The sequence below is a fragment of the Lolium perenne genome, chromosome 4 (assembly GCF_019359855.2).
Source record: "Lolium perenne isolate Kyuss_39 chromosome 4, Kyuss_2.0, whole genome shotgun sequence".
NCBI lineage: Eukaryota > Viridiplantae > Streptophyta > Magnoliopsida > Poales > Poaceae > Lolium > Lolium perenne.
The window spans coordinates 138,483,099-138,510,898 of NC_067247.2; the positions used below are offsets into that span (position 1 = coordinate 138,483,099).

General features: G+C 45.2%; 5 protein-coding genes across 5 annotated transcripts; 3 read left to right on the forward strand and 2 right to left on the reverse strand.

Annotated features, from left to right (window-relative positions):
• The first annotated feature begins 5,246 nt into the window (after positions 1-5,246).
• On the forward strand, positions 5,247-10,389 carry LOC127294023 (probable serine/threonine-protein kinase At1g54610). The gene is made up of 9 exons (XM_051323760.2): positions 5,247-5,454; positions 6,188-6,770; positions 6,876-7,160; positions 7,241-7,558; positions 7,638-7,865; positions 8,535-8,635; positions 8,731-8,812; positions 9,090-9,383; positions 9,810-10,389. The coding sequence occupies exons 2-9, from the start codon at positions 6,279-6,281 to the stop codon at positions 9,969-9,971; spliced, it is 1,962 nt and encodes a 653-aa protein (XP_051179720.1). The 5' UTR covers positions 5,247-5,454; positions 6,188-6,278; the 3' UTR covers positions 9,972-10,389.
• Positions 10,390-11,247: 858 nt separating this feature from the next.
• On the reverse strand, positions 11,248-12,576 carry LOC127294025 (glucuronoxylan 4-O-methyltransferase 2-like). The gene has a single exon (XM_051323762.2). The coding sequence runs from the start codon at positions 12,559-12,561 to the stop codon at positions 11,476-11,478; it is 1,086 nt and encodes a 361-aa protein (XP_051179722.1). The 5' UTR covers positions 12,562-12,576; the 3' UTR covers positions 11,248-11,475.
• A 202-nt stretch (positions 12,577-12,778) lies between these two features.
• LOC127294024 (uncharacterized) lies at positions 12,779-17,424 on the reverse strand. Its single transcript, XM_051323761.2, has 2 exons — positions 15,253-17,424; positions 12,779-14,889 (listed from the first exon to the last, which is right to left on the reverse strand). Exons 1-2 carry the CDS (start codon positions 16,658-16,660, stop codon positions 13,028-13,030), a joined length of 3,270 nt encoding a protein of 1,089 aa, XP_051179721.1. The 5' UTR covers positions 16,661-17,424; the 3' UTR covers positions 12,779-13,027.
• Positions 17,425-17,605: 181 nt separating this feature from the next.
• LOC127294027 (uncharacterized) lies at positions 17,606-21,344 on the forward strand. Its single transcript, XM_051323764.2, has 3 exons — positions 17,606-17,797; positions 19,160-19,331; positions 21,025-21,344. Exons 1-3 carry the CDS (start codon positions 17,653-17,655, stop codon positions 21,113-21,115), a joined length of 408 nt encoding a protein of 135 aa, XP_051179724.1. The 5' UTR covers positions 17,606-17,652; the 3' UTR covers positions 21,116-21,344.
• Positions 21,345-21,734: 390 nt separating this feature from the next.
• Positions 21,735-23,485, forward strand: LOC127294026 (chlorophyll a-b binding protein CP26, chloroplastic). The gene is made up of 6 exons (XM_051323763.2): positions 21,735-22,038; positions 22,144-22,228; positions 22,427-22,477; positions 22,589-22,709; positions 22,807-22,941; positions 23,046-23,485. The coding sequence occupies exons 1-6, from the start codon at positions 21,837-21,839 to the stop codon at positions 23,304-23,306; spliced, it is 855 nt and encodes a 284-aa protein (XP_051179723.1). The 5' UTR covers positions 21,735-21,836; the 3' UTR covers positions 23,307-23,485.
• The last annotated feature ends 4,315 nt before the right edge of the window (positions 23,486-27,800 follow it).

A 27,800-nucleotide genomic window follows, 5' to 3' on the forward strand; every position in this document is an offset into this window, starting at 1 on the left:
TGTCGTGATTTTGTGTATTTTGTTTATCCTAATTTCATCCTATTGACTTTGTTTTGAAAATCATTTAGCCACGTTACACAATGTGTAAATTGTCACCTATTCTACGGGGTCGTGCGCCAAGGCGCACATCTAAATCTAGTATATGTAATTCATGCTGTACTTTGCAAGCGAGTTGAATACAAGTTCGACGCTTCTGGCGCCCTTCCCCGTTCAAAAAAAAAGAAAAGAAAACTCCTCTCGGAGGTTTTCTATCGCAATGATTGGAACACGTGCAAAACATATGGAAGAAGGCGATTTGCACAAAAATAACCCAAAAGTTAAAGAAAAGCACAGACTGACCCTCCGGCGAAACTATTTCACCAATCTAACCCTTTTGTGTGGCGCCCCTGTCATCGGTGCCACCTATGCCAGTGTGGCGCCCCTCCTGCCGGCGCCACACACCCAGCCGACGTGGCGCCCTCGACGCTGAGCTGGTGCGCCCATCCGACGTGGCAGCATGTGTGGCGCCCCTTCCAACGGCGCCACACATGCACTTGTAATTGCCCAAAACATACTGTGAGACAATTCGTCTGGGACTTAGCCGTTTTGCGACTCTGTTTGTGTGGCGCCGATGCCACGGGCGCCACACTAGCATGTGTGGCGCCGATGCCACGGGCGCCACACATAGAGCCTCGCCAAAACGGCTAAGGACTTATCGTCCGGAGCCCCTGGATGTTTTCGACCCAATAATTGATGTAAGTTGGCATGTGTGGCGCCGATGACATGGGCGCCACACAGTGTAGTGTGGCGCCAGTGTGAAGGGCGCCACACATTAACTTGTGTTAAAAACATGAAAAATCTTACCAAACTCCAACAGTTTTCATTGGACACAACAAGTAGCAATCTCAGAACAAGTAGCAATCTCAGAACATAGCAATCTCAGAAGATGTAGTCTACATCGTAGCAATTAAATTCAAACAACAAGTACCATTACAGACATTGTTCGAAATGACCTAGGGTTCACAACTCGATAATTATGAAGAGTTCACAACAACACGTAGCACATCCTAGTGTCGTCCTCGACGTGCCGTCCTCGCGGGCTGCTTCCGGACGGCCATCCTCTTCGTCCGCTGCCGTGGCTCTTGTTGCTGCTGCTCCTGCTGCTCTTCCTCCTCTGAAGAGAACGGCTCGTCGTTCCTCATCCTCGACAAAGATGATCTCCGCGGCGGCCCCTCATCCTCCTCAGTGACAACCTTCTTTCCTCGGTTGACATAATCTTCCGGTGTGTACCGGTTTGGAGCCTTGCCCCTTGGCTTGAACTGGTAAGCTGACCGTGGGGCTTGCTTGGAGGTATGCTTTGGAGGTATGCTTTGACTCAGAATTAGCTCGTCCTCAGGAATCTTCACAAACATGAACACATGAGATTACAAAAGTTGAAATTATTAAGAACATGTTTGACAGCAACAAAATAGTCCATACCTCCCGCTCTTCTGAAGAGGAAGATGTAGCGATTTCGCCTTCGCGGCAACCTAGCAAGCTGGCTAACCGCCGCATCTTTCGTGTAGTGTTCTGCGTCATGGAACTCATGGTTACAAAGCCACCACAACATAATAGCGTACATTCAAAGTTGGTGATCATACCTTAATGAAATGCCGCAACGGTCCGATAGGCTTTTCATCTGTCCCGCTCTGCTCCCACATAATCTCGCACTCGTGAGCTGTTTTTTTGATCTCCTCCCGCTGTGACAAATATAGCATACACAATTGAAGCGAGCACATGGCAATCTAGATGATGTACTAGTTAGTGAGAGAATCCATTACCACGAAGTTCAGCTCCAAAGCAATAGAAGTCGATCTCCCTCTGCGAGCAAAGGTGTCGTGCTGGCTTTGCGCAACCTCATCGAACTCGATGGGGTCGTCCAAGATGTCCTCAGCATACGCATGCTTCACTAACTCGATACGCGTGTTCTCATGGAACCACTCGAGGTAGTTGTTGAAAGCGGCCAAGTCGTGAGGCACAATCTCCTCAGGGCCAGCATTCCGTGTCGCTTCCAAACAGTGTTGGAACGCTGCGACGTGGCCGCTATGATGGACTGGCCAATTTGTGATCTTCCTCTGCCGCTGCCTATCAAGCCTGCAATAATCAAGAAGTTAGTTTGTACCTCTTCTATCAAGAATCTTCCATCGCATGATTCCAGAAGTTTACCTATGAAGCGTCTTGTCCGTGTCTTGCCACACTGGTGGGCACTCCTAATACAGCCCAAACTATCTCATCACTCTTTGCGGCTGGTGGTGTTCAACAAGCCACATGCATATGAGTGGGCAGCGCATAAGCCAGAACCGCGCCTCCTCCGTGCACTTGTGGTTGAGGTCAGGCATCCCCGCGCCAATACGGTAGTAGGTACCATATGGCTCCCATTCCACCTGCAGCATACAAATATTTGAGAATTTAGAACATGCCAGTACAATCAATGAAAACTAGGATTGCAAAAGAGTGATCGGTTACCTGCTCAGCGGTAAGAGTGTCCAACTCCGCAGTGTACTGCCTGTACATGACCATTGGATCGCTACTCATCTCCAAGACATTGTCCCAAAGGTATGCCCAAGTGGGCTCCCAATCAAGGTTCTCATGGTGATGAGGCCATGGCCTCTCCTTGAGTGTCCTGGGACGCCCAACTGATAGGCGGTCCCAGCTCCATACGGAAAGTAGGAGCATGCTTCCACCAATACCGCCGCTCCCAGTCCTGCTCCCAGTCCTGCGACAAGCTTCGTCCAACTGCGCACATAAGACATTTGGTTAGTACTTTGTCTAGCATACTACTATAGAAAAATAGTACATAGAACAAATCATCACCTGCCGGTAGAGGTAGGCAAGTGCCGTTGTTCCCCAACTCCACCGGTGATCCAACACCGTAAGCGCCTTCAGCCAACACGAATGGGCCAACTTCCCCCCACTGTCAGGAAAGAGAGTTCTCGAAATCATGTACCATAAGTACACGCGGGTGTACGTCCTCCGAGTGTCCTCGTTGGCCCCTTCCGGGCATTGTCCAAAGTTAGTCCTGATCCAAGAGAAAGACGCGCCGGCGGGAGCTCTCTCCTTTGGATCTGCTGGCGGCGGAGGAGCCCTGCCAATAAGCGCCTCCATTTGCTGGCGCCACCCATCAGAAGCTGTGTTCATACACAGTGGCTCGCCCTGAATAGGTAGTCCAAGGATCATGGAAACATCCTGGAGAGTAGGGGCCATCTCGCCGGCCCTCAAGTGGAAGGTGTGAGTCTCCGGCCTCCACCGGTCGACAAGGGCAGTGAGTGCCGAGGGGTTCATGTTCGGCCCCCCACGGCTTACAAGGGATATGAACGGCATAAGACCGGTAGGCTGGATGAACTCCGTGTACCTCTCGTCATACGGTATATCCACTGTGCCATGGTAACGAATCTTCAAAGGGTGAAGATCCGTTGTCCTCTCCGTCATATGAACAGCCCGGTGATCCCTGTCGTACTCTTCATCCAGGAGCCACACCATCCTACATGTTTACACAAATACAACATATTATGAGCCATTCATAACAAATATGAGCAACACATACATGAGAATATATCCAAATAAGCCATCACACATACATTCATATCTAGGCATTCCTAACAAATATGAGTTATTCCATCAAGAATACTAGGCATATGTAACACATTTGAATGCATTTGCTAGGCAAATATTAGGCATTTCAACACATACATACATAGAACTTCAACACATACATGTAAAATTTCATATCTAGGGTTCCAACAAATCTAGGGTTCATATCCAAATCCACCAACATATCCAAATCTAGGGTTCATATCCAAATCCACTAACATATCAATGGTTCATATCTAAATCCACAAACATAAATTTCCATGTCTAGGGTTCATACCCAAATCTACCAAATCCACCAACACTAGTGGATGAATCGGAGGGAATCGAAGGGGAATACCTTGAGGAATGGATGAGGAAGGAGTTGGCCGGATAGATCTGACGAATCCTTGGTCGATTTGGTGGGGGGGCGAAGGGGAGTCGGGCGGCGGCGGCGGTTTCCTGGGAGAAGAGAAGAAAAAGAGAGAAGAACTGGCTGGGTCGGGCTGGGGGCAGGCGCGGACGCCACACTTAAGTGGATGTGTGGCGCCCGTGGCATCGGCGCCACACATGCTAGTGTGGCGTCCGTGGCATCGGCGCCACACATAGAGCCTCGCAAAACGGCTAAGTCCCAGACGAATTGTCTCACACTATGTTTTGGGCAATTACAAGTGCATGTGTGGCGCCGTTGGGAGGGGCGCCACACTTGCTGCCACGTCGGATGGGCGCACCAGCTCAGCGTCGAGGGCGTCACGTCGGCTGGGTGTGTGGCGCCGGCAGGAGGGGCGCCACACAAAAGGGTTAGATTGGTGAAACAGTTTCGCGGAAGGTCAGTCTGTGCTTTTCTTTAACTTTTGGGTTATTTTTGTGCAAGTCGCCATGGAAGAAGGGAAGCACAAAGAAAAGCGACCACCCGATGAAAAACTTCAAAACACACAGAAAAGCGAGAGCCACTCGTGACGCGGCAGGAAGTTCTCAACGCCCTCCTAAAATTGGACGAACCAAGAAATCGCGCGCTCTCTTCTCATGCCGTCGGCGACCATCTCCACCTCCACCTCCGCTTCCGCTTGCAACAACCTTTGCTCAAAGCAGCAACGCCCATTATCACTTATCAGCATGCGCTCGACGGCGGTTCAGGCACTGGCCACTCACAACCAGAGGCCCATAGGGCGCTCTTCTTTCTTCCACGCGAAACGCCCGTGCACTGGGATCCTGGTCTTGACCGGCCTGGGTGCCTGCTTGGAGCGCACGGGGAGACTGGCCACAAGGTGTTCGAGGAAATGCTGGACTAGGATGCCATGTGCTTGCACTTGTTGGGATGTTTATATGGAATATAGAAACTCTGAATGTTCAGTACTCATGATCAGCTCAACCAAAGGTAATATGAAAACTGTCAGTCCGACTGATTCCGTTTATGGAGGGATCCTGAACTGCGCTGCGAAGATCTGTAAACTTCTGTAATTGCTTCTTCCCAGGATTTATTTTATGATTTATTTATCCACCCACTTCTATCCAAAATTGGAAAGGGGGAAATTAGCCCGAAGAAACTTAGACACATGCCAACTTTAGCTCTCTACAAATCCTCCCCACCTACTATCTTTAATCTGCTTCACTGTAACAACCATGTTTTAGGTGCTCTTTTTTTCCCTTTTTGAATTTTCTCTACCTTATTTTCTATTCAATTAGCTGGAAAGGAATCTTCACAGAAATATACCATAAAGGCACAATCTCGTTTTTACAAATCCATTCTTCATAGTTATTCCCACCTTCCTCTCCTCCATTTCAGGATGAGAATGGAGTGAGGGGAAGGTGGGGGGCGTTGTTCATTTCGGTTTGGCATTATATTTTCTTGAAAGGGAAAGGAGAGCGGTAGGTATCCTTCGCAATTCTTCATGTGCTTGCCCCATTATGCTGAAGTATTATGACTAGCTGATAACTAGATTGTATATGGTTCTGTCTTTTTCTGTGAAGAGCTTAAATTATTTGATTGTGTATGAGGAGATTGCAGTTTCCATGGATTATTGGCATCCGTTGCTCTTGTTCTTGACTTCTTAACTTGTGATTAATTTTATTTGAGTTTCCTTGCAGAGATATTTTCAATTGCTTTGACATTGTCCTTAATGTTTGCTCTTAATTTGAATAAAAAACATTTTATCAGAGAATGATCATTTCATAATACCTCAGAAGATGGGATTTTGATCATACTTTTTTATTGTTGTATCAGATGATTGCAGTTTTCTTTTCTACTTCTGATTTTAGTTTACAAATTTGTTTGACTTCTGCTGCAGAGACTTTGTATTGTTCTCACATTGGTCTTCATGTGGTAAAACTGTTCTGTTCTATGTGTTAGCTTCAAAATCTGGAATTTCTATCACATTTGGATGCTCATGGTAGAATTATTTTCTAAATTTTGAGTAACTTCTTTGGATCATAGATTGCAGAGAGTTAGAAATTACTTTCATGATCATGGTCAAAGTTACTCCTTTTTATTATCGACATAAGATTATTAATTGATTTTCTAGTACTTTTGCTTTTCTAATGTAGTACAATTAGCACTCAAATTGAAGATTTTTTTTTGACATATCTTTCCTTCATAGTACAGTCTGGAATCTGGATTCTCGTTCCTTCAAATTAATACATCGTCAAGGCTGTTGTGAGAGTGAGAAGTCCAGGCATTGCTTTTTTTTTGCTGAATGAAGATACACATTCGATGCCTTCGATCAAGTGGAAGGGCACTAAATGTGTTTGTAGGCCAACTTTGTTCTAAATGCACAAGACAAGATGATACTTCTACTATGCAAAGCCAGACCACTGGTAGCACATGTATACATGGGTTGTTCACAGCGTCCGGTAAAGATGAATCCACAGCTGTAGCCGAAGTTGCTGCTGCTGATGGAAATACAGAAGTGTCCAATGTCCAGTTGAAAGAGAAGTCAGTTATCGGTTTTGATCCTCCTAGGAAGCCGAGTAAAAGACATAGACTCAAAATCTGGATCAGCACTCGGCACAGCGGCGTGATTGGACGATATGGTAATAAAACAGAATCAGGTATCTTCAGTGGGGCGAAGCGGTTCTCATCTGAACATTCGAATGCTGGATGGCCCGATTGGCTTGTGAATGTGGCACCTGAAGCAGTGCAAGGCTGGCCCCCCCGGCGAGTAGATTCATTTGAGAAAATAAGCAAGGTACGTTATCAGTTTCATGATCAGGAAAAATGATAGTTTTCTTGCTATTGGCTTTTTTAATTGCTCTTTTAATTGGGAAATTGCTTTATTTCTTTTGAGCTGCAGATTGGACAAGGAACTTATAGCAGTGTTTACAAAGCTCGGGATATTAAAACAGGCAAGGTTGTTGCGCTTAAGAAGGTGCGATTTGTCAATTCGGATCCTGAAAGTGTGCGCTTTATGGCCCGAGAAATATGTATTCTTCGGAAACTCAATCATCCTAATGTTATAAAACTGGAAGGGATAGTAACATCTCCTGTTTCAGAATGCCTGTATCTTGTCTTTGAATACATGGAACATGACCTTGTTGGCCTTGCTGCAACTCTAGACCTCAAGTTCACCGAGTCACAGGTGATTATGATATTATTCTTCAATTATTAACTTGATTGGAATACATGACATGAAGTTAAATTGGTTCTCATGGGTCGCAGGTCAAGTGCTTGTTGCAACAGATACTTAGTGGCCTTGATCATTGCCACAGCATTGGAGTTCTTCATCGTGACATGAAGGGCGCCAACCTCTTGATTGATAGCAATGGTTTTTTGAAGATTGCTGACTTTGGTCTAGCAACACTTTATGATCCTGGGAGTCAGCAACCAATGACAAGCCGTGTTGCAACATTGTGGTACAGACCACCAGAACTTCTGCTTGGTGCTACCAGGTACAGTGCTGCTGTGGACATGTGGAGCACAGGGTGTATTTTTGCAGAGTTGCTGACTGGCAAGCCAATCATGCCAGGCAGAACAGAGGTACAAGAAACTGTTATATTTTTAGAATCAAGAAAAGAGTATACTTTTGTTTCCTGGTTGACCACCAATTCCATGGTAGGTGGAACAAATTCACAGGATTTTTAAGCTCTGCGGATCACCTTCTGATGAGTACTGGCAGAAACTGGAAGTGCCCCCAACAGGGATGTTCAAGCCCCACCGCCAGTATAAACGGTGCATTGCCGAGAATTTCAAAGATTTGCCTCCAGAAGCTCTAGTTCTTTTAGACAACTTGCTTGCATTCGAGCCAGAAGCTCGTGGAACAGCTGCTTCTACTCTTCAGAGTGACGTAAGTTTAGTCAACCTCCATTGGTTAATGATCATCGCCTTTAAACTTTTAAACTCGACTTATAAAACTTATGAAAGTATCATATGATGGCACTAATTAAAAGATATTAATGTCAAGGAAGGGCAGATACAAAGGTTCAAAAGGATAGTAGTATTGGGGTGGTTAGCACTAACCTGAAAAACTGATTAGAACTAGTTCCATAAAAAAAATTGGTTACCATGGTGTAAGATGTCTATTTTCGTACAAGTTATTTGCTATAGCTAGGGGAGTTTGAACATCTTTTGATGAGCCTGAATGTTTTTCTTTTTGCACAAACAAATTTCATCCACATGAGTAACAAAAAGAATTTAATTCAATTAATCTACAATATGTGGCTAGTTACTGGTTGAATTTTTGTGGCCTGATACCGTTGAGTTTTTGAAGCCTTTGTACTAGATCCAAACTTGATTAGTTCCCAGCTTGTTACATGCATAATCTGTCAGATTGGCTCAGTAGTACTTTTCGAACGTAGTATCATGACAATACTCATCTAGCATGGAGAGATCTTCAAGTTATTCTTTCTAAGATCAGTTGGTATCTATTTATTTGATGAGATGGTTTGTTTTGCTAGTTGTGCTTCTTAGAAGATATTTTCAAAGCAGCACTTAATCAATTTATCCAAATCTTCAGTTTTTCAGAACGGAGCCACTTGCTTGCAGCCCTTCATGCTTACCAAAGTGTCCACCGAGCAAAGAATACGATGCTAGACTCCGGCAAGAGGAAGCTAAGAGGTATGTCTTTCATATTATTTACTTCTGTTCATAGGGAGGATACAGTCGAGATGGTTTGTTAGTTGACTCAAAAATTCTTCTTGCTCTTCCAATAGGCAAAGGAAGGCAGAATCTGTTAGACCAGGAATCGGGAGTCCTACAGAAAACCACACTGCACATGGTCCCATTAAATCAAAGGTGCGTACAATAGCTCCAGAATCATTTGTTACTTTTCTTGATATGCTTCTGTTCTGTTAATAGTTTTTTTCTCGGTGGTCATTACGATCAGACAAAACGTGATCTCATGTACCAATCTTTAATCATGCATATGGTCATGGGAAGCATATCTTTTTCACATACCTTGTATGAAATGAAGCACTCCTATACCTTTTTTCCCGAAGAGATTGCCTTAGTCCAGTCTTTTTAATATCAGCACTACATTAGTTAAGTCTATGTTGCTATTGTCATCATACAGAGACTTGTTACCAACACAAAGTTCAATAATACAAATCTCAATCCAAAGGATGATCCATCGGCATTGGTTAATGAGGCGCAACCTCTAGAATTTGATTCCACGTGGAACAAGGGGGGCAACAGTTATACTACCCATCATGAAGTACCTGAACGCAAATACAGATCTGCGCGGGTGGCAAATTCTATTGCTTCAAGGACAAGTGAGTCGGACTTGCTTCAACCTAAATCGACTGATGTAAGGAATGGTATGCCTGCTGCTCGCAACAAAGACATGGGAGCAAAAGGCCCGATGACGGTAAGTATGGTATTGCTAAAAAAAATGTCATTTATTACTATAACCGTTGCTGTAGTCAACCAAAGCATAAGTATGGAAAGCAGAAAATCACATAATCTGTCAGTTAAGCTTTCAGGATATTTTTAATGCAAATCCAGTGATACTGCTGGATTATTGGTGTGTTTGATGATGCAAAAGTACACAATACAAAAAAATAGATTAAGTTTTCTACAATAACAAAGTTGCTTGAGTGAATATGAAATATACATAATACATGTTATAAGTTTCTGCTGAAAGTTCAGATGTTTATATAGCCCGTCGTCAGGACATCAGTTCTCCCTCACTGCGCACATATTGGTTTCTTTTCTATGTACCTTCCAGTTTATTCTATTGAAATATTTTGAGTGCTCAGTTTAATATTATATGTTTTTGTTTTTGTCCGATCAGAATCACAAGGGTATGAGCAAAAGAATCCACTACTCTGGTTCAATAATTACAAAAGATGGAAACATGGAGGATATACTCAGGGAACATGAACGTAATATTCAAGAAGCAGTGCGCAAATCACGCGGTCCGACAAGAACGGAGAGTTGTAAAAGAGATGAGTGAGGTCGAACTGTCAAGGTACCAAGACACCCTACGTTCCCAAGTTCAAAGTCCTGAAATGGCAGTACTTCATTCTTCCACAAAGCATATTTGGGCAATGGCAGTACGTGTTAAATTAGTTGAGAAGAACTACTGCTAATATGGAAAAATGATGCTTGGGTCATATGGTGGCCATTTTTCTACAGCTCAAGGTCGATACAAGAATTTGGGCAATGACATTATTTCTGAGCAACACGATGTCTGGTCAGCCAAATGAGCATGTGTTGCCTTCTGTAAAGAAGTTTTTATGGTGGGAGTGGGGCATGGTAAAACTTAGGGGTTGGAGGTTTGAGAATACAAGCCAAGGTTTATAATTTTGGCAGTTTGTGGTCCTTGTATTTTGTCTTCGCAAAGATATCTAAAGTACAAGAGTTCCAGGGAAGGGTGTGCGCTACGGTTACCAAATAATGCTGAAGTAGTTTTTTTGTACACAGAAAACAGAATCATAAACAAACATGAAGGAGATAACCTGGGAGCTTCTGGTGATAAAGCAATGTATTCAAGTATCCAACCATGATGACCGGTGAATGCATCATGTGCAAACATGACAATTGAACAAACTCAATATCCTTGCTTCTGCCTTAAAATATACATTTTTCTTCTTCTAATGTTAACATGAAAATACAGAACTGGTAACCACATGTTTTTCCCTTGATGCTGCTGGGAACAGGAACCAAAGCTAAACTTGGTATTGCAGTTTATTCTCGTAACTTTCCCGATAAAAATAGGAGAAATGCAGTGACCAGATCATATGAGAACACATATCTGAGTGAAAACAAAATAATGTTCTTTTACGAAATGAAAGCTGTTTGTAATCTTGTTGATCTGATCCTGCTAAGGTTGGTTCATGTGTCGACTCTCTTTCATCAAGTTGGTGTAGGAGTTGTTGAGGTAGGTGCTTAGGAAGGAGTTGGTGACTCGCTGTAGCAAGTTGCTGCTAGTTCTGGTTCATGATCAAAAGTGCTTTCTTGGTGAGAAACTTCGTTTTGAAGCATTGATGCGCAACATTGATAACTCAAAATTATTGGTGGATTGACAGTAGAATTAATTACCCTATATTTATACAAGCCTAACCTTGAATTGTGTTTGACACAATTGTCTTTTCTACCAAAATATTTGACAACCAAATTTCAGTGTCACTCCGTCCAATTTGGTACAAGAAATTGCTAGACCCATTGCCCTGCCACTTTTTAAGATGAGGAATATGAAGTAGTAAAAATTCATGAAACAATCCAAACACATGCAACAGGGGTGTTCATCCTGGTGTCCAAAAACTCCAGATCCCATCTTCCCACACCTGTAAATTTCATCAAAAGCAATCAAAACATTCTTGTCTGTCCTTGAACAACAAACTGAAACCAAGAACCTTGGAAATGAAATGTTGCAGACATTTTCAGTTCTATAAATCCTACAACCATACCAGTATACATTTTTGTATATGCATGTGTTTGTTTATGTCTTAGCATTCTCAGGGGCAAAATGGCATCCCATCCTTTTCCCTGTGGCTCGTGATGGCGAAGTGCCTGAGCCTGCCAACCTCCTCCTTCATGTACCTTTCGCACAGGAACGCCCTGGAGAAGCTGTCCTCCACCTTCCTGTCCACGCCGTGCACCACCACGTCCGTCTCGCCGCTCCCCGGCCGCCGCGCCCGCGCCGCCATACCGGCCATGTATATCGCGCCGCCCACCCTGCCCGGTGCCTCCGGCACCCACCCCGCAGGCGCGTCCACGATGATCACGTCCCACTCCGTCTCGTAGAACGCCGCGGGCAGCCCACGCATGGCGAGCTTGCACGGCGACCGCTCAAAGTGGTCCGCCGAGAGCGCGCGGTCCTTGGGCGGGGAGGCGGTGCAGTCGGCCGAGCCGCGGAGGCCGAGGAGCTCGTCGGCGTCGGCGAGAGTTGTCTGGTACGCGACCTGGTGGGACTCGAGGGCGAGGCCCGGGTGGCGCGCGGCTGCCTCGGCGATCGAGGCGGCGTCCTCCTCGAGGAAGGCGGTGCGGCCGCCGTGGTTGAGCGCCGCCCAGAGCGCGCTCTCGGGGCCGAGGCCGCCGAACACCAGGACGTTGCACGGCGCGCGCCGCGCCAGCACACGCGCGGTCGCCGCGAGCTCGTCACCCGTCTGCGACAGCGTAGCGTTGGCCGTCGCGTAGTGGACCAACGCCTCGGCGACGGCGCCTGGCAGCTTCGCGCACCCACCCTGCTGCTGCTGCTGCTGTGCGTTGTGCCGGTCGACGGACACGGGCGGGGAGACGGTGGCGGCGCCTGCTGGCGATCTGGCGTGCGAGGCGGAGAGGGTGCGGAGTGTAAGGAGGAGAAGGAATGCCGCGGCGGAGGCGGCGGCGACGAGGAGGATGCGGCGGAGCGTGAGGTGCTGCCTGAGCTTGGCCTTGGCGGAGACGAGGTGATTCTTGAGCTTGGCCTTGCGCGCGAGCGTGGGGCTCGTCATTGTGTGTGCTGTGTCCTTGTGTTTTGGCGTGATGGCAATGCGCTGAAACCTGAAATATTTTGGTGTGGTGAGATGCTTCAAGGAGCAGCAAGGCAGGCAGCACTGCATGTCTGAAGATGGTTGATAAGGACAAGAGGCCTAAAGTTTGGTGGGCGTTTGTTAGATCCCACTGGCCTCTGTTGGTGTTTAATCCAAGTAAATTTGATTTGTAGATGAACTGTTCCTGAAGTCCAGGAACACAGAGGAGCAGGAGATCGAAACGCACAATTGCAGCGTCATGTTCATTGGATCCCTGTAAAATTATGGTTTGGCAGATTGCATCACATGGAAAACAAAGGATTTTTATTAAAGGTTTGATTGGATATTTAATTTCTTACAAAATATGAGTAGAAAATAAAGCATGCCACTACTTCAGAAGTAGTAAAAACGCATAGAGGCGTTTTATTACAAATTGGCAATACCAATGACAGAAGCAAAAAAGCATGACAGTACTTCAGAAGTACTACAAATTACAGTATAGGCATTTCAGCATTGCACGGAACTGTGTACAAATATGTTCTTGTTGTCTTGCATATCAGCCTCGTGAAGTGACCATAGTGTTGTACCATTCGCCGATACGGCGCCATTTCACCACGATAGCAGCTGCGAACCCGAAGCCAAATCCCAAGCCAACAAAGAGAAACAAAATGACATCAACATGACCCGAGGAATTGCTTCGACTTGCCTCAACTGGACCATCTGTGCTACCACACTGTATGGACAAGGGAGCTCCGCATAATCCTGTGTTCCCAAAATATGAATTCTTCTGAAATGTTCCAAATTGACGCATTTCTGGAATTTTTCCCATCAGCTGGTTGTTGGACAAATTCAAGGTGCCAAGAGAGGTAAGGTTTGTCAGCTCCTCCGGGATCTTCCCAGAAAGCCCGTTTGAAGATAGGTCCAGTGACTCCAGATTAGTCATACTACCAAGTTCTGGTGGAATTTCTCCTGTCAGTGTGTTGTGCGACAAGTTCAGTCCATGAAGCTGAGCAAGCTTTCCAACTGATTCAGGAATGACACCCCTGAATGCGTTATCTGAGAAGTCGACCATTGTAAGAGTGGTCCATATCTTCTCGTATGTTATGTATTGCCCTCTGAACGTTACGGTGACAATATCTTGATAGGATTCTGTTACATTCTGAGTTTTTATAATGTCTTCTGTGAAATCAGATCCTTTGATCATAGATTCTAGCTTATCAAACCATTGTGAGGTCAGACTGCCAGACAAATTGTTTGAGGCAACATCAATGATATGCAGACTTGAAAACTGTTCATAGCTATCATCTCCTGGAGAATTTCCTATTGAACCATGGAGCTGGTTGGATCTCAAGACAAGAACACGAAGCTTGGGAAGCTTCCCTAACCAATATGGAAAAGAATCGACAATTTGGTTGTTACCCATGTCAAGAAACTCCAGGTCTTTGCAATTAGTAAGCGAGCGGGGCAGATGACCTTCAATCCTATTTCCATTTAAATTAATTGTCTGAAGAGCACATCCCTTCTCAATATTTAAAGCTAGTCTTCCTTCCAGGTGATTGTTCTTCAAGTTCAGTATGCCGAGATGACCATTTTCTATTACACAAGATGGGATGGTTCCACTGAAGCTGTTATTTGACAGGTCAAGAACTTGCAGCTTGCTTGCGTTGCAAATAAACTCAGGAATCTTTCCACTTATCCTGTTATTTGACATCTTAAGGTAAGTGGTTTGGCTAAGGCATGAGGTGCAATTTTTCATGATTGATGAGAATCTATTATATGAGTAGTCCAAGAAGTCCACTCTAAGGCTTATTGGTGGCATAGGAATCTCTCCCAGAAGTCTATTGGAGCTAACATCAAGACTAATCAAGTTTTCTGTAGGAAGGAAATCTGAAGAAAGTTCCATACTGGAAAACATGTTATGTGACAAGTTTAAATATTGAAGTGTACCACTCCAGTTATCCCACATCCACTTGGGTATATCCCCTGAAATATGATTATTTGAAATATCTACGTCAAGGACATAATGCAGATATTGCAGGGAACCAGGAACTTTAGTTAGACCACAAGATGCTAGGTATAAGAGTTGAAGCCGATGTGTGAAAGAAAGCGCAAAACCTTCTCCATCTACCACTGACAACCTATTATTTGAAAGGTCTAATGCTTGGAGATCCGTTAGTCTCAAAAATGAACTGAGCTCGACCTGATCCATAAATTTGTTAGAGCCGAGAAAGAGTGCATGGAGACTTTTTAGTTCGAAAAGTGACTTAGGTATTGATCCACCCAATTCATTGTCAGAAAGTTCGATCAAATACAAAGAAGTTGAAATAGGAAAGTCCATTAGCTTGCCAGAAAGTTGATTTGATGAAAGACCCAGGCGTTGTAATGCTGGAAGAGTATATATAAGATCTGGTATTTTTCCTGACAATAAGAAACAGTCCGGTTAAAATCCACCCCCGTAATTATTTTCATTTGCATAGTAAGAGTAGAAGGATCCACATGCATAGACATATTGATATCATCGTGGGTGCTAAGCTCAACTGGATTAAGCATGTAACGTTCACATGTCTTTCATAGCATTTTAACGAAACGTTAAATTTTCCATATTAACCAATAACACGCTGTATATCAGTGCATCACATAAAATTCTAATGCACCATAATAACATATATAGTACAAATGTAATTTCAATGCAGTAGATTTTCTCAAAAATCAGAACTCGTAGAACCAGATCAGGTAGTTATTTCGTGGCGAATTGAATATTTCGTTGGCATGTAGACTTACCACTGAGATTATTCGAGTCAAGAGCCAAATAAGATAATTGGGTTAAATTAGCAACCCAGGCTGGTATTCTTCCAGAAAACCCACAATCCTGAAGCGTCAATAATTTTAAATTCTTTAGATTCTGAATTCCTGATGGTATAGACCCAGAGAAGATGCACAAAACAATTTCCAAGCTCCTCAAGCTCGTAAGATTTCCAATCCAAGATGGCGCTCTCCTAGAGAAGTTGCTTCTGAAAATTTCCAAATTTGTTAATTTCTTGAGGTCCCCAACCCAGGAGATCTGGGAATCTGATCCTAACTGAGACAAATACAACTTGTGCAAAGTCATAAATGATGATGGATGAAGCTCTGCGATGTATCTATATTTCCCATCAAGGCTTAGCTCGTCTAGAGATTTGAGATTGCTGAAGGACCTGGGGTTTGTAGTAGAGACATTTGTTGCTTTCATATTTAGTATCTCTAAGGAACTTCCATTTAGAAAATCTGGTAGATGAACCGACATGCTTGGATTGTTGGACACATCAAGAACACTCAGTTTTTTTAGCTGAAATATCCTTGGAGGAAAGAACCCATCAAAATTACAATAACCAAGTTGAAGAACACTTAGACTGAGGAAATCTGCAAATGAGTCCGGAACTGCTCCAGATATATCATTTCTGTTGAGGTTGATCACATTAAGCGAGCGAACTCTTGAAAGGGACTCATCAATGGGACCACTGAGGCCACAATCCTTCAAGCTGAGAATCTCAAGATGTGGAACATGTCTAGCCAGAGCATTACACCACTCTTCTCCGCTAGCGGATATATCCACATAATCTAGGTAAAGCTCCCTTAGGTTGGTGAGGTTTGCTAGCAAGGCCGTAAAACTCGGTTCCAACAATACCAACATATTCTCAGAGTAAATACTGTTGCTGAAATAGTTGGAGAGGTCAAGGGAGAGGAGACTTGTGAGGTAGCCAATGCTGATTGGAATCTGACCGCAGAGGTATGCATCAGAGAGGTTGAGGTAGGTGAGCAGAGAGAGCCTCTCAAACCCGACGGCCGGAAGGCGCGAACCGCCAAAACTGTTCCCGCTGAGGTCGAGATGATGCAGTGAGGTGAGGTTGAAGAGTGCCCTGTTGATCGCTTTGCTATACAGACCTCGACCGCGGAGGCTAAGGGCAGTAACCTGGCCAGATAAGTCCTCGCAGCCAACGCCCTCCCAGAGACAGCAGTCGGTGCCGTCTTGCCATGAAGGGAGAGTGGTGTCGGAGACATCCAAGTTGAATGATTGCTTCAGCCGCAGGAGTGACGCAGCGTGGTCTGGAAGACAGTGGACGGAGCTTGTAGCAGGAGTGCCATGGGCACTACTGAAGGGAAGCTGTATGAACACAAGGAGAGGTAGTAGAAACCAGCAATTGGAAGCCATTTCACCGGTAAATTTGTCTGTCCAAGACTGGGCTTAGTATTTGACAGATATAATGTGCTTGGAGCCTCGGACTTCCACAGGCTGATGTGTTTCTTATCTACAAGTCCTGAATGATAGCTTCACGAGAGGTGGGTGTTTCTTTCCAAATGGTAAGCATGAGTGTCGATTTCGGGGAAGACTTGACTCAGGAGCGTGACGTACTGACTGAGATGGCAATTACTTACCGTCAATTATATATAGCTGCACATCCTGCTAGAGTAGTTGATTTGAAAAGTGGTGACGGTGTCACTTCAGTGCCCTTGACTTTTACTGTTACTCCTTTGTTTATTGTATACCTTTTTTTTTGGCAAACAAACTCCCTGCATCTGATTATAACCTCTGGTACAAGAGGGACTCGAAGTCCCTGATACAAACCATAGAGCTAGATACAACAGATTTGAGCTACACAAGCTATGGACACGATGGGGCAAACTTATGGATTGATAGATTTTGGAGACTAAATCCGGTGAACACGGACGACAGGAGATTATTTAAGAGCGGAGCTTCGGACCTGGCAATGCCGTGACCGACGACGAAGACGGCAGAATCCGAAGCAGGTACACCGGCTCCTCCACGCCGACGGAAAGCTCCGCGCACGAACGGCATCAAAGCCGAAACGCCGGGACACGCCACGAAACATGGGATCTACAGAGATGAAGGCGGCGCCGACCGCCGATCCCCCCTTCTCCGGACGGCTCACAGACGTCGGCGAGTCGCAGGACACGGGAGCTCAGAGACGAGAGGAGGATAGAGACCCGTATTTTTTTTTTTGGAGAATCACCCGTGAATAACCTAGTAGGCCTAGCTGCAGACATTGCAGCCCATTTTGCATGAAGCGACTTCTGGCCGGCCCAGCGCAGCCCAAACGGGTCATCTTCGATCATCTCGTTCTCATCTGGGAGTCACGGACCTCTTTCAGTTCAACACGAGAGGAAGAGAGGGGAGAGCAGACGATGGCGACGGCGAAGGGAGGCGGGGGTCAGAAGGGGCTCCTCTGGAGGCTGCCGGAGGTCACCTCCAAGGAGCTCGGAAAGATCGGCCCCGCCTTCGGCCTCGGCATCGGCTGCGGCGCTGGCGCCGGAATCGGCTTCTTCGGTGGTAAAACTCCCCTCTTTCGGGCTCCTTTCCCTCGCTGCGCGTCTCCTTGGTCGATTGGATGGTTATTATTGCAAGTTGATGTGCCCCTTCTCTCTGCAGTTCAAAAGATTTCTGATTGCTAGTGGTTTCCTTGTCCGGGGTATGTCAGGTCCTTGTGGGGTTAGTCAGGATGGGATTTTGATGGAGCAGGGGTAGGGTTTGCTCTAAAAGTCGTCTGGTCAGGGCAGCCTCGTTGTGGAAGAATGCATGTAGATTGGACGGTAGCGCTAGATGATCTCTGCTGCTTTTTTTTTTCTTGGTAGGAGGCTTTACGGTTTTGCAAATTTTGCAATAGTTCTAGTAGTTGAATTGTTTCCATATGACACAGCTTTTCAGATGGGAATGTTTTGACAGATTGGGAAAAGGATGTTTTCCTGCACATGCAGTAGTTTAGTTCGTTGTGTCTGGGATACTTATTTTGGATGTAAATATCGTTAGCCTTGGATAAATCATTTTGGCTTCTGATGATTTGGCTAATTTCTTAATTACTGACAGTTGCGCGCGAGAGTAGGCCAATTGCCTGAGTTCTAACAAATACGGTGCAGACTATAGAGTGAATAGCATGATTGCCACTTGAGCTTTCGGAATTTAAGATGCATGACCTAAGCCATTCCCATTCACATCATGAGACACCGTGCTTATATAGCTAAAATATCTTAAATACATGATCAATTGTATGGTGTATTTTTGTCTTTTTTAAATGTTAAGAGATCTATTATAAGGACTGTTCAAACTGTATTGTTAAGGACATATGGACTAACTTTGATTCTTTTATCAATCACAACTCTTAAATGTTCATAGTCTGTTAAATGTGGTGTGTGAACAAGTAAACATGGCACTGCAAGTAACAATATTGATTTATTTGAGTACTTATTGATTACTGAATAACACTTCAATAACTTTTATAGTGCGACCCTGTCAAATTGAGATGTAGTATAGCTGCAACTGCAGTTCAACACAATCTTCTCTAGGAATATTTCTTGTACGAAATCTATAAGCTCTATAAACTGTTAAGAGCATCATCTCCGAATGTTATATGACATGATAAGATTAATTCTTTGGTTCCTTTGTAGTTTGCTGTCAGCAATATAATTTAGAAGAATGCTTGCATATTTATTTCCTAGCACAAATAAGCTTAAAGCTATGGCATACAAGCTTTGTAATGACATAAAAAATGTTGAAATCATTTTGTCCAATACTAGCACCTATCTTTTTGTTTACTTTATTGATCCATTATTATATCTTCCCTCCCTCCTGTTGCTTATGTAATTTTATTAATGAGTGCGTGCATAATTTTTTTTATCTTTTCCATGAATAATGTAGGTGCAGGATTAGGTTATGGATTTCCTGGACTCACTATAGGCTTTGGAGTTGGAGCTGGATGCGGTGTAGGATTGGGTTTTGGTTATGGCTTGGGCAAAGGAATTGCTTATGATGAAACGAAAAGGCATTCAAATGTTGGTAAAATGTTCCGGGAAGCTCCAAAATTTCCTACGTAAGTACTTGGTGGGCTTGAAAATATTTAGTGCGATTATGCCCACAGTTTTCCCAATCCTATGCCTTGTTGTCTAACCTTGTAATATCTAATAACTTGGGAGTTTTACTGTATTTACTGTTGCTCATGTGATTGAATTTTGAAGAAGAGCATTCTGGCACGTGAAGTGCAAATGTATTGAACTGGCTTGAAATGAACAATTCTCAAAGTCGATAAAAGAAACAAGAGAAAACTGACCTGTGAATATTCTTCTATTGATACTTTTTAAACTTAAATCAGGACTCTGCTAATGAGATTGGGGGAAGAATCTTATACAATCTTGCTGGTTTATGCTTTGAAGTGAAATTATGTCTCTTGAAGCTCCACACATAATAGTTATACAAACTAGACTTGAATGGCAGTTTGGCTGGAACAACTAAAAACAAGAGCGATAAGTATATACAATTAACATAACCTCCTTTTTTTACCACATTGACCAGTATATACAATATGACCTTATAAGGTATGTTGTACTGTGACATATTAGCACCACTACTTTCATCCAAACTAACGGACTATACACACACTGTAGATGCAATGTTTGAAGACTTGAATAACTAAAATGAAGTGGAAATATCTTGCAAAAAGTGCAGACATATGGAAAATCACAAACAAACAAAAATTCCTGCTGGGCATGTATAATGAAGTAATGTTGCTATGTGGAATAATGTGAAGTTAGTGAAATTCTCCAGTCTTGCAGAAAAATAATCCTGAAAGCGCGAACCTGGTGTATTTCGTGGAGAAATCCTGATTTCACAACCTAATTCCTTAACTAACAAATTTATAGTAGATAACAAGTGCAGATGCTTCACAGCTCCGTCCCTATCAGGATGCTAACAGTGGAACAGTGAGATATTTGAAGTGACGTCCAAATATCTGCTGTCGGCAGTGTAACTAAAGAAATAAACAAAAATAGAAACATTTTCCAAATTATAATTCTCCTATCATATTCTGCTATTCTAATCTGACAGCATGAGCTTTTCAAATAGAAAGAGCTGGTAGAAATAGACTGGTACAGAAGACAAATGTGACAGTGTTCATTTCAAAATATTGAAAATATGAGCTGTACTCTAATTCTGATTGCTTGAGGTTTTTATTTACAAAAAAAACTGCATTTTTTCTTGTATTAGACAAAACTTAATCATTTTGGGTCTTTTATGGTTAAAAGTTGATTTGATTAGTCACTCGTATATTCCCTAGATTAGTCTCTTTTCTCTTGGTTAAATGCCTATAAGTTTTCACTGGTTATTGCCGTGATTATATATCTTGTGAACACAAGATAGTTTGGTGTCACTTGAGATCTTGAATATCTGAGCAGCTATCTGTTTTATGCTTATATATTCCCCAGCTTGCTCACTCTTTTGTTGGTTAAATGCATATATGTTTGACTGCTTATTGCCATGCTTATATATATTTTTGCAAACACAACATAGTTTGCCGGAACATCTGAGCATCTCTCTGTTTGATGCTGAGAAGAAAACTACATATCTTCTTGCCCTTTGCTTGAATTCTCATGGTTGAGATCTCTGAAGTTGCTACCTTGTGGCATTCTCCACCTCATTTTTGTTTAGCACACCTAGAAAATTCTGAGTTTGCGTGAAAGAAACATGTGTATGTTCTGCAATGTCACTCACGCTTCCCTTGTTTATTTCAGGGACACTGTTGCTGGTTTATTTGACGAGTTGGTGGTAAACACCAAAAAGCTTGCCACAGCAACTTCGAAGCAGATTGAAAAATGGCATTGAGCTGCACCACCATATGGCTGCTGCTATTGGCTATCTTAGATGGGGATTAACACTTCATCTTCAAACATAGGCTGTTGCGTCTCATTGTAATATCTTTTTTGAGCGTTCATCAGTAAGTAGGCTTGTATTTAGGTAGAATTCTGAAACTGTAATACAGAGTTCGTGTTCAAAATTCCTGGAAATGTTGAACAGTATGGTTGTTAGAGAAATAAAATGTCAACCTGATGAATTCTTTGTTGTGCTCCTTGTGCATGTTAGCTGATGTGCTGTTAATAGAGTGAGCATGACTGCTATCAAAATGTGATGGAATGCTGGGGTGTGTGTGGCCTGGAACTGCTCTCTTGGTTCTCTCTCTTTCTGGTTGGCTTCTGTTCTCCCTGGGTCTCTATCTGTATGTTTGGACCATTTAGCACCTCATGGCTATTGATAAACGAGATAACAAGTGGCCCAAATGATGCCACATCAGCACCCTCATCTGCCAAGTCAGCACAGCATGCCCAATCAAGTCCAAGCAACAGATAGCCCTCCTGAACACCCAGCCAATCACAGCCACCTTGGCCTATCTTGCATTGGCCCACAACATCCACGGATCCTCATTTCCATCCATTTAAACTACCCCACCTTTCCCTCCACAAACGCCCATCACATCCTCCCTTCTTGCTGAGCTGAGCACGCCCTCTGCCACTCGCCCCTTCTCTCACAGAACTTCGGGTCCGAGGCAATGGCGGCGCTCGCTCCGACGAAGATGCTTGGCACCCGGCTCAACTTTGCCGGCTCCTCCACCTACGCCACAGCGGCACCGAAGGCACAGAAGATCGTTTCTCTCTTTGATCGCTTCAAGTCGAAGCCTGCCCCAAAGGCGAAGCCCGCTCCCGTGGCCTCTACAGCGGTGGGCATCGACGATGAGCTCGCCAAGTGGTATGGTGAGTACGAAGGAATCTCGCAGGCTCGCAGCTGAGAACTCTTTTCAGGTGATTCGGTCTGAATATGAGTACATGGATCTAAAAATCTTCTTCTCTTGTTTTCAGGCCCTGACAGGAGGATCTACTTGCCCAATGGTCTCCTTGACCGGGACGAGGTGCCGGAGTACCTCAATGGAGAGGTTCCCGGAGAGTAAGTCATTGGTTTCCAGTTTTAATCTGCATATTTTTAGACAATTCTATGTCAGAACTCTGCACGAGCAATGTTGCTAGCACAATGTTGTCTCCATTAGCAGTATACCTAACAGCTGATATGACTGAAATGCTTATGTAAATAAAAAAGTTAGATGCATGTGAACTAACTGTTTTTGTGTTTCCTTTGGACTTGCAGCTATGGCTACGATCCTTTTGGTCTGGGAAAGAAGCCAGAGGACTTCGCCAAGTAAGTAATAGTAATCCGCATTCCGCAAGTACATGCCTTGTTGTGAAGCTACAGCCTCACTCTCGTCAAATTTCAGAATCTTCTCCCAACTAAGCAATCTCAATGGTGCAGGTACCAGGCCTTTGAGCTCATCCACGCCAGGTGGGCCATGCTCGGCGCCGCCGGCTTCATCATCCCAGAGGCATTGAACAAGTACGGCGCAAACTGCGGCCCTGAGGCCGTCTGGTTCAAGGTACGTAATTTGCTGAATGCTGATCAGCAGCTTTCACCGCTTCAGATTCAGAACTCTGAAGCCTCAACTCACGGTGCCTTTGAACAACACCTTGCAGACCGGCGCCCTTCTCCTTGACGGAAACACCCTCAACTACTTCGGCAGCAGCATTCCCATCAACCTGATCGTTGCCGTCGCTGCCGAGGTCGTCCTCGTCGGAGGCGCCGAGTACTACAGGATCACCAATGGACTGGTCAGTAACAAGAGCACCTGAAATATACAGTATATATTGCGTTACAGCAGCTAGGCTCCTGCATGCACTTGTCCCTGTACTGACAAGCGGTTTTTCTCCGGCAGGACTTCGATGACAAGCTCCACCCCGGCGGCCCATTCGACCCTCTCGGCCTCGCCACCGACCCCGACCAGGCGGCGCTGCTCAAGGTGAAGGAGATCAAGAACGGACGCCTGGCCATGTTCTCCATGCTGGGTTTCTTCATCCAGGCCTACGTCACCGGCCAGGGCCCCTACGAGAACCTGTGCGCGCACCTCAGCGACCCCTTCGGCAACAACCTGCTCACCGTCATCTCCGGCGCCGCCGAGAGGACGCCCAGCCTGTGAGCTCGCCGTTAATTGCCAGTTCGTCCGCCGCCGTCGCTTTGTCGATGATCAGCTGCATGCGTGCAATGCAGCATGATGCGCTGTGTTAATTTTACCGGGAAAAGTATCAAGAGTACGGATGTGCCCGTGCGTGTAAATTATCAAGGCCAGAAGAAACATGATCTTTCTGATTTCTTATACCTCTCCAGCAGTGCTACTACACTGCTCCTCGAGTAATTTCTGAAATGGCTCTCATCGTTAAGAACCAGATTCACTAGTGGAAACTTGATTGGTTAAGCCCTTGCCTAATCAGCGTTGTAATAGCTGCTTGGGCGAACTGTGTTTGTCTTCTTTTGTTGAGCTCGCCTGCAAAGCCAACTGCATCTGACGTGGATGCCGTGCCAGTTTCACACATCTAAGTAGCAACTGATGAGCCCGCGATCTAACAACATCTGAACACCTCCTCTGGTATTGCCGAAACCTGCCACTCTGGTTAAGCCTCAAAAGTCATGAGATCCGTGATCGTCACACTCATGATCGACTTCAAGTGAATATAATTGAGCATACGTGGGCTCACGTAGAAAACCATTAGTAATCTAGTATCATTCTATTTACTTTAATTTACTTGTGAACTGCGTTTTTTTGCTTTTCATTGATACGTTGGCCAATCTTGTGAATAAAAGAAGGCAAATGGCGAGCGCACTATTTGAGTCTAGCCGCTGGGTTTGCCTTTCGCCCCAAATCAGACCAGGGGTGGATAGGTCCTCTAGCCTTTCCGCTGGCCGATCCAAATGGTTCCAAACGAGGGGCGTTGTTCTCGTATCATATCAGCCCGCTAATTCACCTCTAATTCTTCCTTTTGTTTTAACTTCCTGCAGGTTCCAAACGAGAGGCCTAATTATTAGAGGTGAGTTCAACAACATTGTGTGCATTCGCTGACTCATTTCACGTTATTTTCGCCCCCGTTTCCCATCCTCCTCCATACTCTTCCAGCGCCACCCCTAGAGCCGCAATCTCCCTCCACATGCATGTAAGTAGGGTCGATGGGAGGCAAGCAACCAACACGACCTTCTTCGACACCAACTGGTTTTTTGGTTGAGTTCTTGACCAATTGAATGGATGTGACGACCAACATTTTCGTTAGCCTCTGTCAGTTGTTACATAGCGAAGTTGCTATCTGTAGATTATTTTAGTTCTTGCAGATTGTTGCCTACCCGGTAATCGTAGCCTAATAATTAGGCCTTATGTGCCATATCGGTTGCAAGTTATATTTATACATCTCTATATGCACAATGTGTTTCTTCACGGGTTGTTTCATATGGGTGGTTCTCTTCCAACTCGACCATTTTTTCACTAGAAAGTAAGCTGAGAGAGGGAAGAATACCATGGAAACGATATTACTGTTATTCTACAAGATGCACTTCAGAAACATGCCTGGTTCGATTGGGTATATGCCTAGATCGCGCCGCCGCCCGGCTCCCCTCCTCCCTCCCCTCTCCTCCCTCGCCGCTGCTTGAAGGCGCGGCCGGGCAAAGCCCGGTTGGCGTCGGCGGCGGCGAGGCCCTCTCGTCCTCTGGCTCGGATGGAGGGGCGCGGGCAGTCTTCTCCGGGACAGGGTGTGGCGTTCCGTCGGGGGCCACGGCGCGCCGGCACGGGCATGGCCTGCTGCGGCGATGCGACGGACGACGGTGGTGGCGGCGTGGGCAGGTGGCGGCAAGGGCGGTGGTGGCTGCTCGGCCGACTTCTGCGAGGAAGGTGGCTCGACGGCGGCTGCGTGGGGGGGCGGCGGCGGATCGCTGCGGGCTGGTCCTCTGCGGAGCATCTGAGGGACGGCGGAGGTGGTTCAGCGCCATCTTGCTTGCCTCGGCACTACGCTCGGCGAGGTGGGGATGCGCGGCTGCCGGTGAAAACCGTGCTCCGACTCCAGTCTTGGCGGGCGATGGCGGCGCTACACGTCGTAACCTTCTTGAAGGCATCGTTGTCGCAGCCTGCATCTACACTCTCGCGCTGTTCCGGGGGAAACCCTAGATCTGGGTCTCCCGGATCGGACGATGGAGGCGCGCCCTGCGTCGTTCTACCTCCTGGGGCATCGTTTTTGGAGCAGCTGCTGGAGGTTGGCGGATGTCGGTGGAGTGGTATTCATCTACCACATTGTTGGCGCTGAGGCTCGGTGGCATGGTGCTGCAGGGTATCGACGACGACAGATGCGGGATGATGTATGCGTGCAGGATGGTGGAGCCGTCTGGCGTCATGGTGGCATCGACGGTAGGTCTTGCAAGGTTAATGCGATGATCTCTCTTGAAGATGGAGTCGAGGAAGACGGCGGTAGCAACTTCTGTGGCATGTGCGTTGGCGTGCGCGGAGAGTCTGCTTGACTGGATGTGCTTCTCATCTGCTATTGGGCGGTTTGGGAAGGCATTTGGTTTTTGGATGATGTTGGTGTATTGTCACCCCCTTCATCCCACTGTAGGTCTAGTGAGGTGGCTTCGAGGTTGATTTTTTGTATTGTTTCTCGTAAGATTTGCGAATAATCTAATAAAAAGGCGTGTGCATCCTTTGGATGCAGAAGCTGAGGTGATTTTTCCCCCTTTTCGAAAAGAAAAAAAAACAAGATGCACTTCAGTAAAGTTGTCATTTTTTGTCTAATTGATTTACCTCGCAGCAATAAACGTGTAATGGAAGAACTAACTAATCGGCAATAACTTAATGTACTCATATTTTTTTCTTTCAGGAATCGTATACTCATGAACGTTTCTTATTGTTCTTCACAAGATTGTCTCTTCAGTAATCATGTACGACAAGCAGAACGATTGGAAGAGAGTCTTGATCGAGTGTGTGACTAAGAATTATCTTGTGTTTCATGTTTCTCCAGCAGCTTTGTTGCGATAATTATATTATATCTTACTGAAATCTACGTGGGCAATCAACAGTCGGTTTTATATTGTAAATAACTGGTATACTGTTTGGTAAAGATTATTGTAGTTTGTAGATCGGACTTTCTAAACGTCTACTGTCGATGGATCGAATGCATTCCGAGGCGCATTCTCACACAACAGTTTTATTCATGTGGCTTCAACCGCTAATATCTATGAATTTTCGCTGCAACGCGCCGGGTATCATCTAGTTATGTTAGAAGAGGGAAAACCACCGAAGTGGTTAAAATTTACAAAATGACTAACGTAAGCAGGTAAAGATTACACAAAGATAGCCAAACTAAAACAGCAGCGCAAGGTTCATCAGGTCCTAGCCATCCAACACTTCCAATTTTTAATCTTCTTGTTTTCTAGATACTCGTGACATTTTTTCACACTAAAGTTCAGTTTTTCATGACTATCCGCAGCCACAACAAGAGAATTGAAATTCTTGTTTACTAGTTCACATGAAGCCTTTTTTAGGACTACACATAACCATATAACCGATGAGAGTCTAGAGCACTGTAACATTCATCTCTCCCATAAACAGCCAAAATAATGTGATTACTTGTCTGCCACATATACTAGATAGAAATAACCATTAGACATCCAAATTTTACATTAATATGACATGTTCTGATTTCATGAATGGTCGTTTACTTAATTTGTTAGTTGCTTCAGTTTTTGCTGCACCCACAGCTAGGATCGTTGCCTAGTATGAAACTTTAGGGTGTACGAAAGATCAAGTGAGGTTTGGGTGAACTCCGCAACATTATTTCCCGGCAGCTGATCGTGGACGTGCGCGCTATAAATATGCGGCGCGGCCCAACCAACACATTGATCATTGATAGGGCCGGTCTATGGACTTTGGGGGTCCTTAGGAAGACATGATACCAAGGGCCCCTTATTTACAGTGGTGGAGATTTCATACACCCAAGGGGGGCCACTGCCCCCCCCCTCCCCCCCCCCCCCCTTAAAATTTTATATGGACTTATTTCTACCAATGGCTGCTTTAGAAGCGGGTGCATGCACCTACATGTATAACTTTGGCTCTAAAATTGCAGATTCAACAACGAGAAGAAGGCGATGCTGCAGACGTCGTTTTGTATGCTGCTAGTTGCCGTGTGGTCGACTTCCATATTTGGAGAGGTAACGAACCTTGAAGCGCTGCTCCCGGCCGCCTGCTGCGCCCTCACCTACGCTGTAGACGGCCCCATCCTGGCCCAGCGAGCCATCTTATGAAGTTCATCGGCATCTGCACGCTCAGGGGCAGCCGGGCGGCGATGGCAGCATCCTCCGTCGGTGTTGCCATCGTCGGGCGGGCGAGCATCAGCGCCAGATACTTCATCATGTGTAAATTGGCGGAACAATTCGGGTGGAACTGGGATTGACCTTTTTATTACGACGTTATCGACAATATAAAAATGCGAGGCTGCTCTAGTTCTCGCTCGGGTTTGATCTTGTTATTACCGCTAAAAGTGTTTGATAGTATTTTGTTCTAATGTATTTATGATAGACTAGTAAAAATGCCCGTGTGTTGCACCCGGATAAACGGAAACTAAACCACTCCAGCCAAATATAGCATGATTGATGACACTTCTCA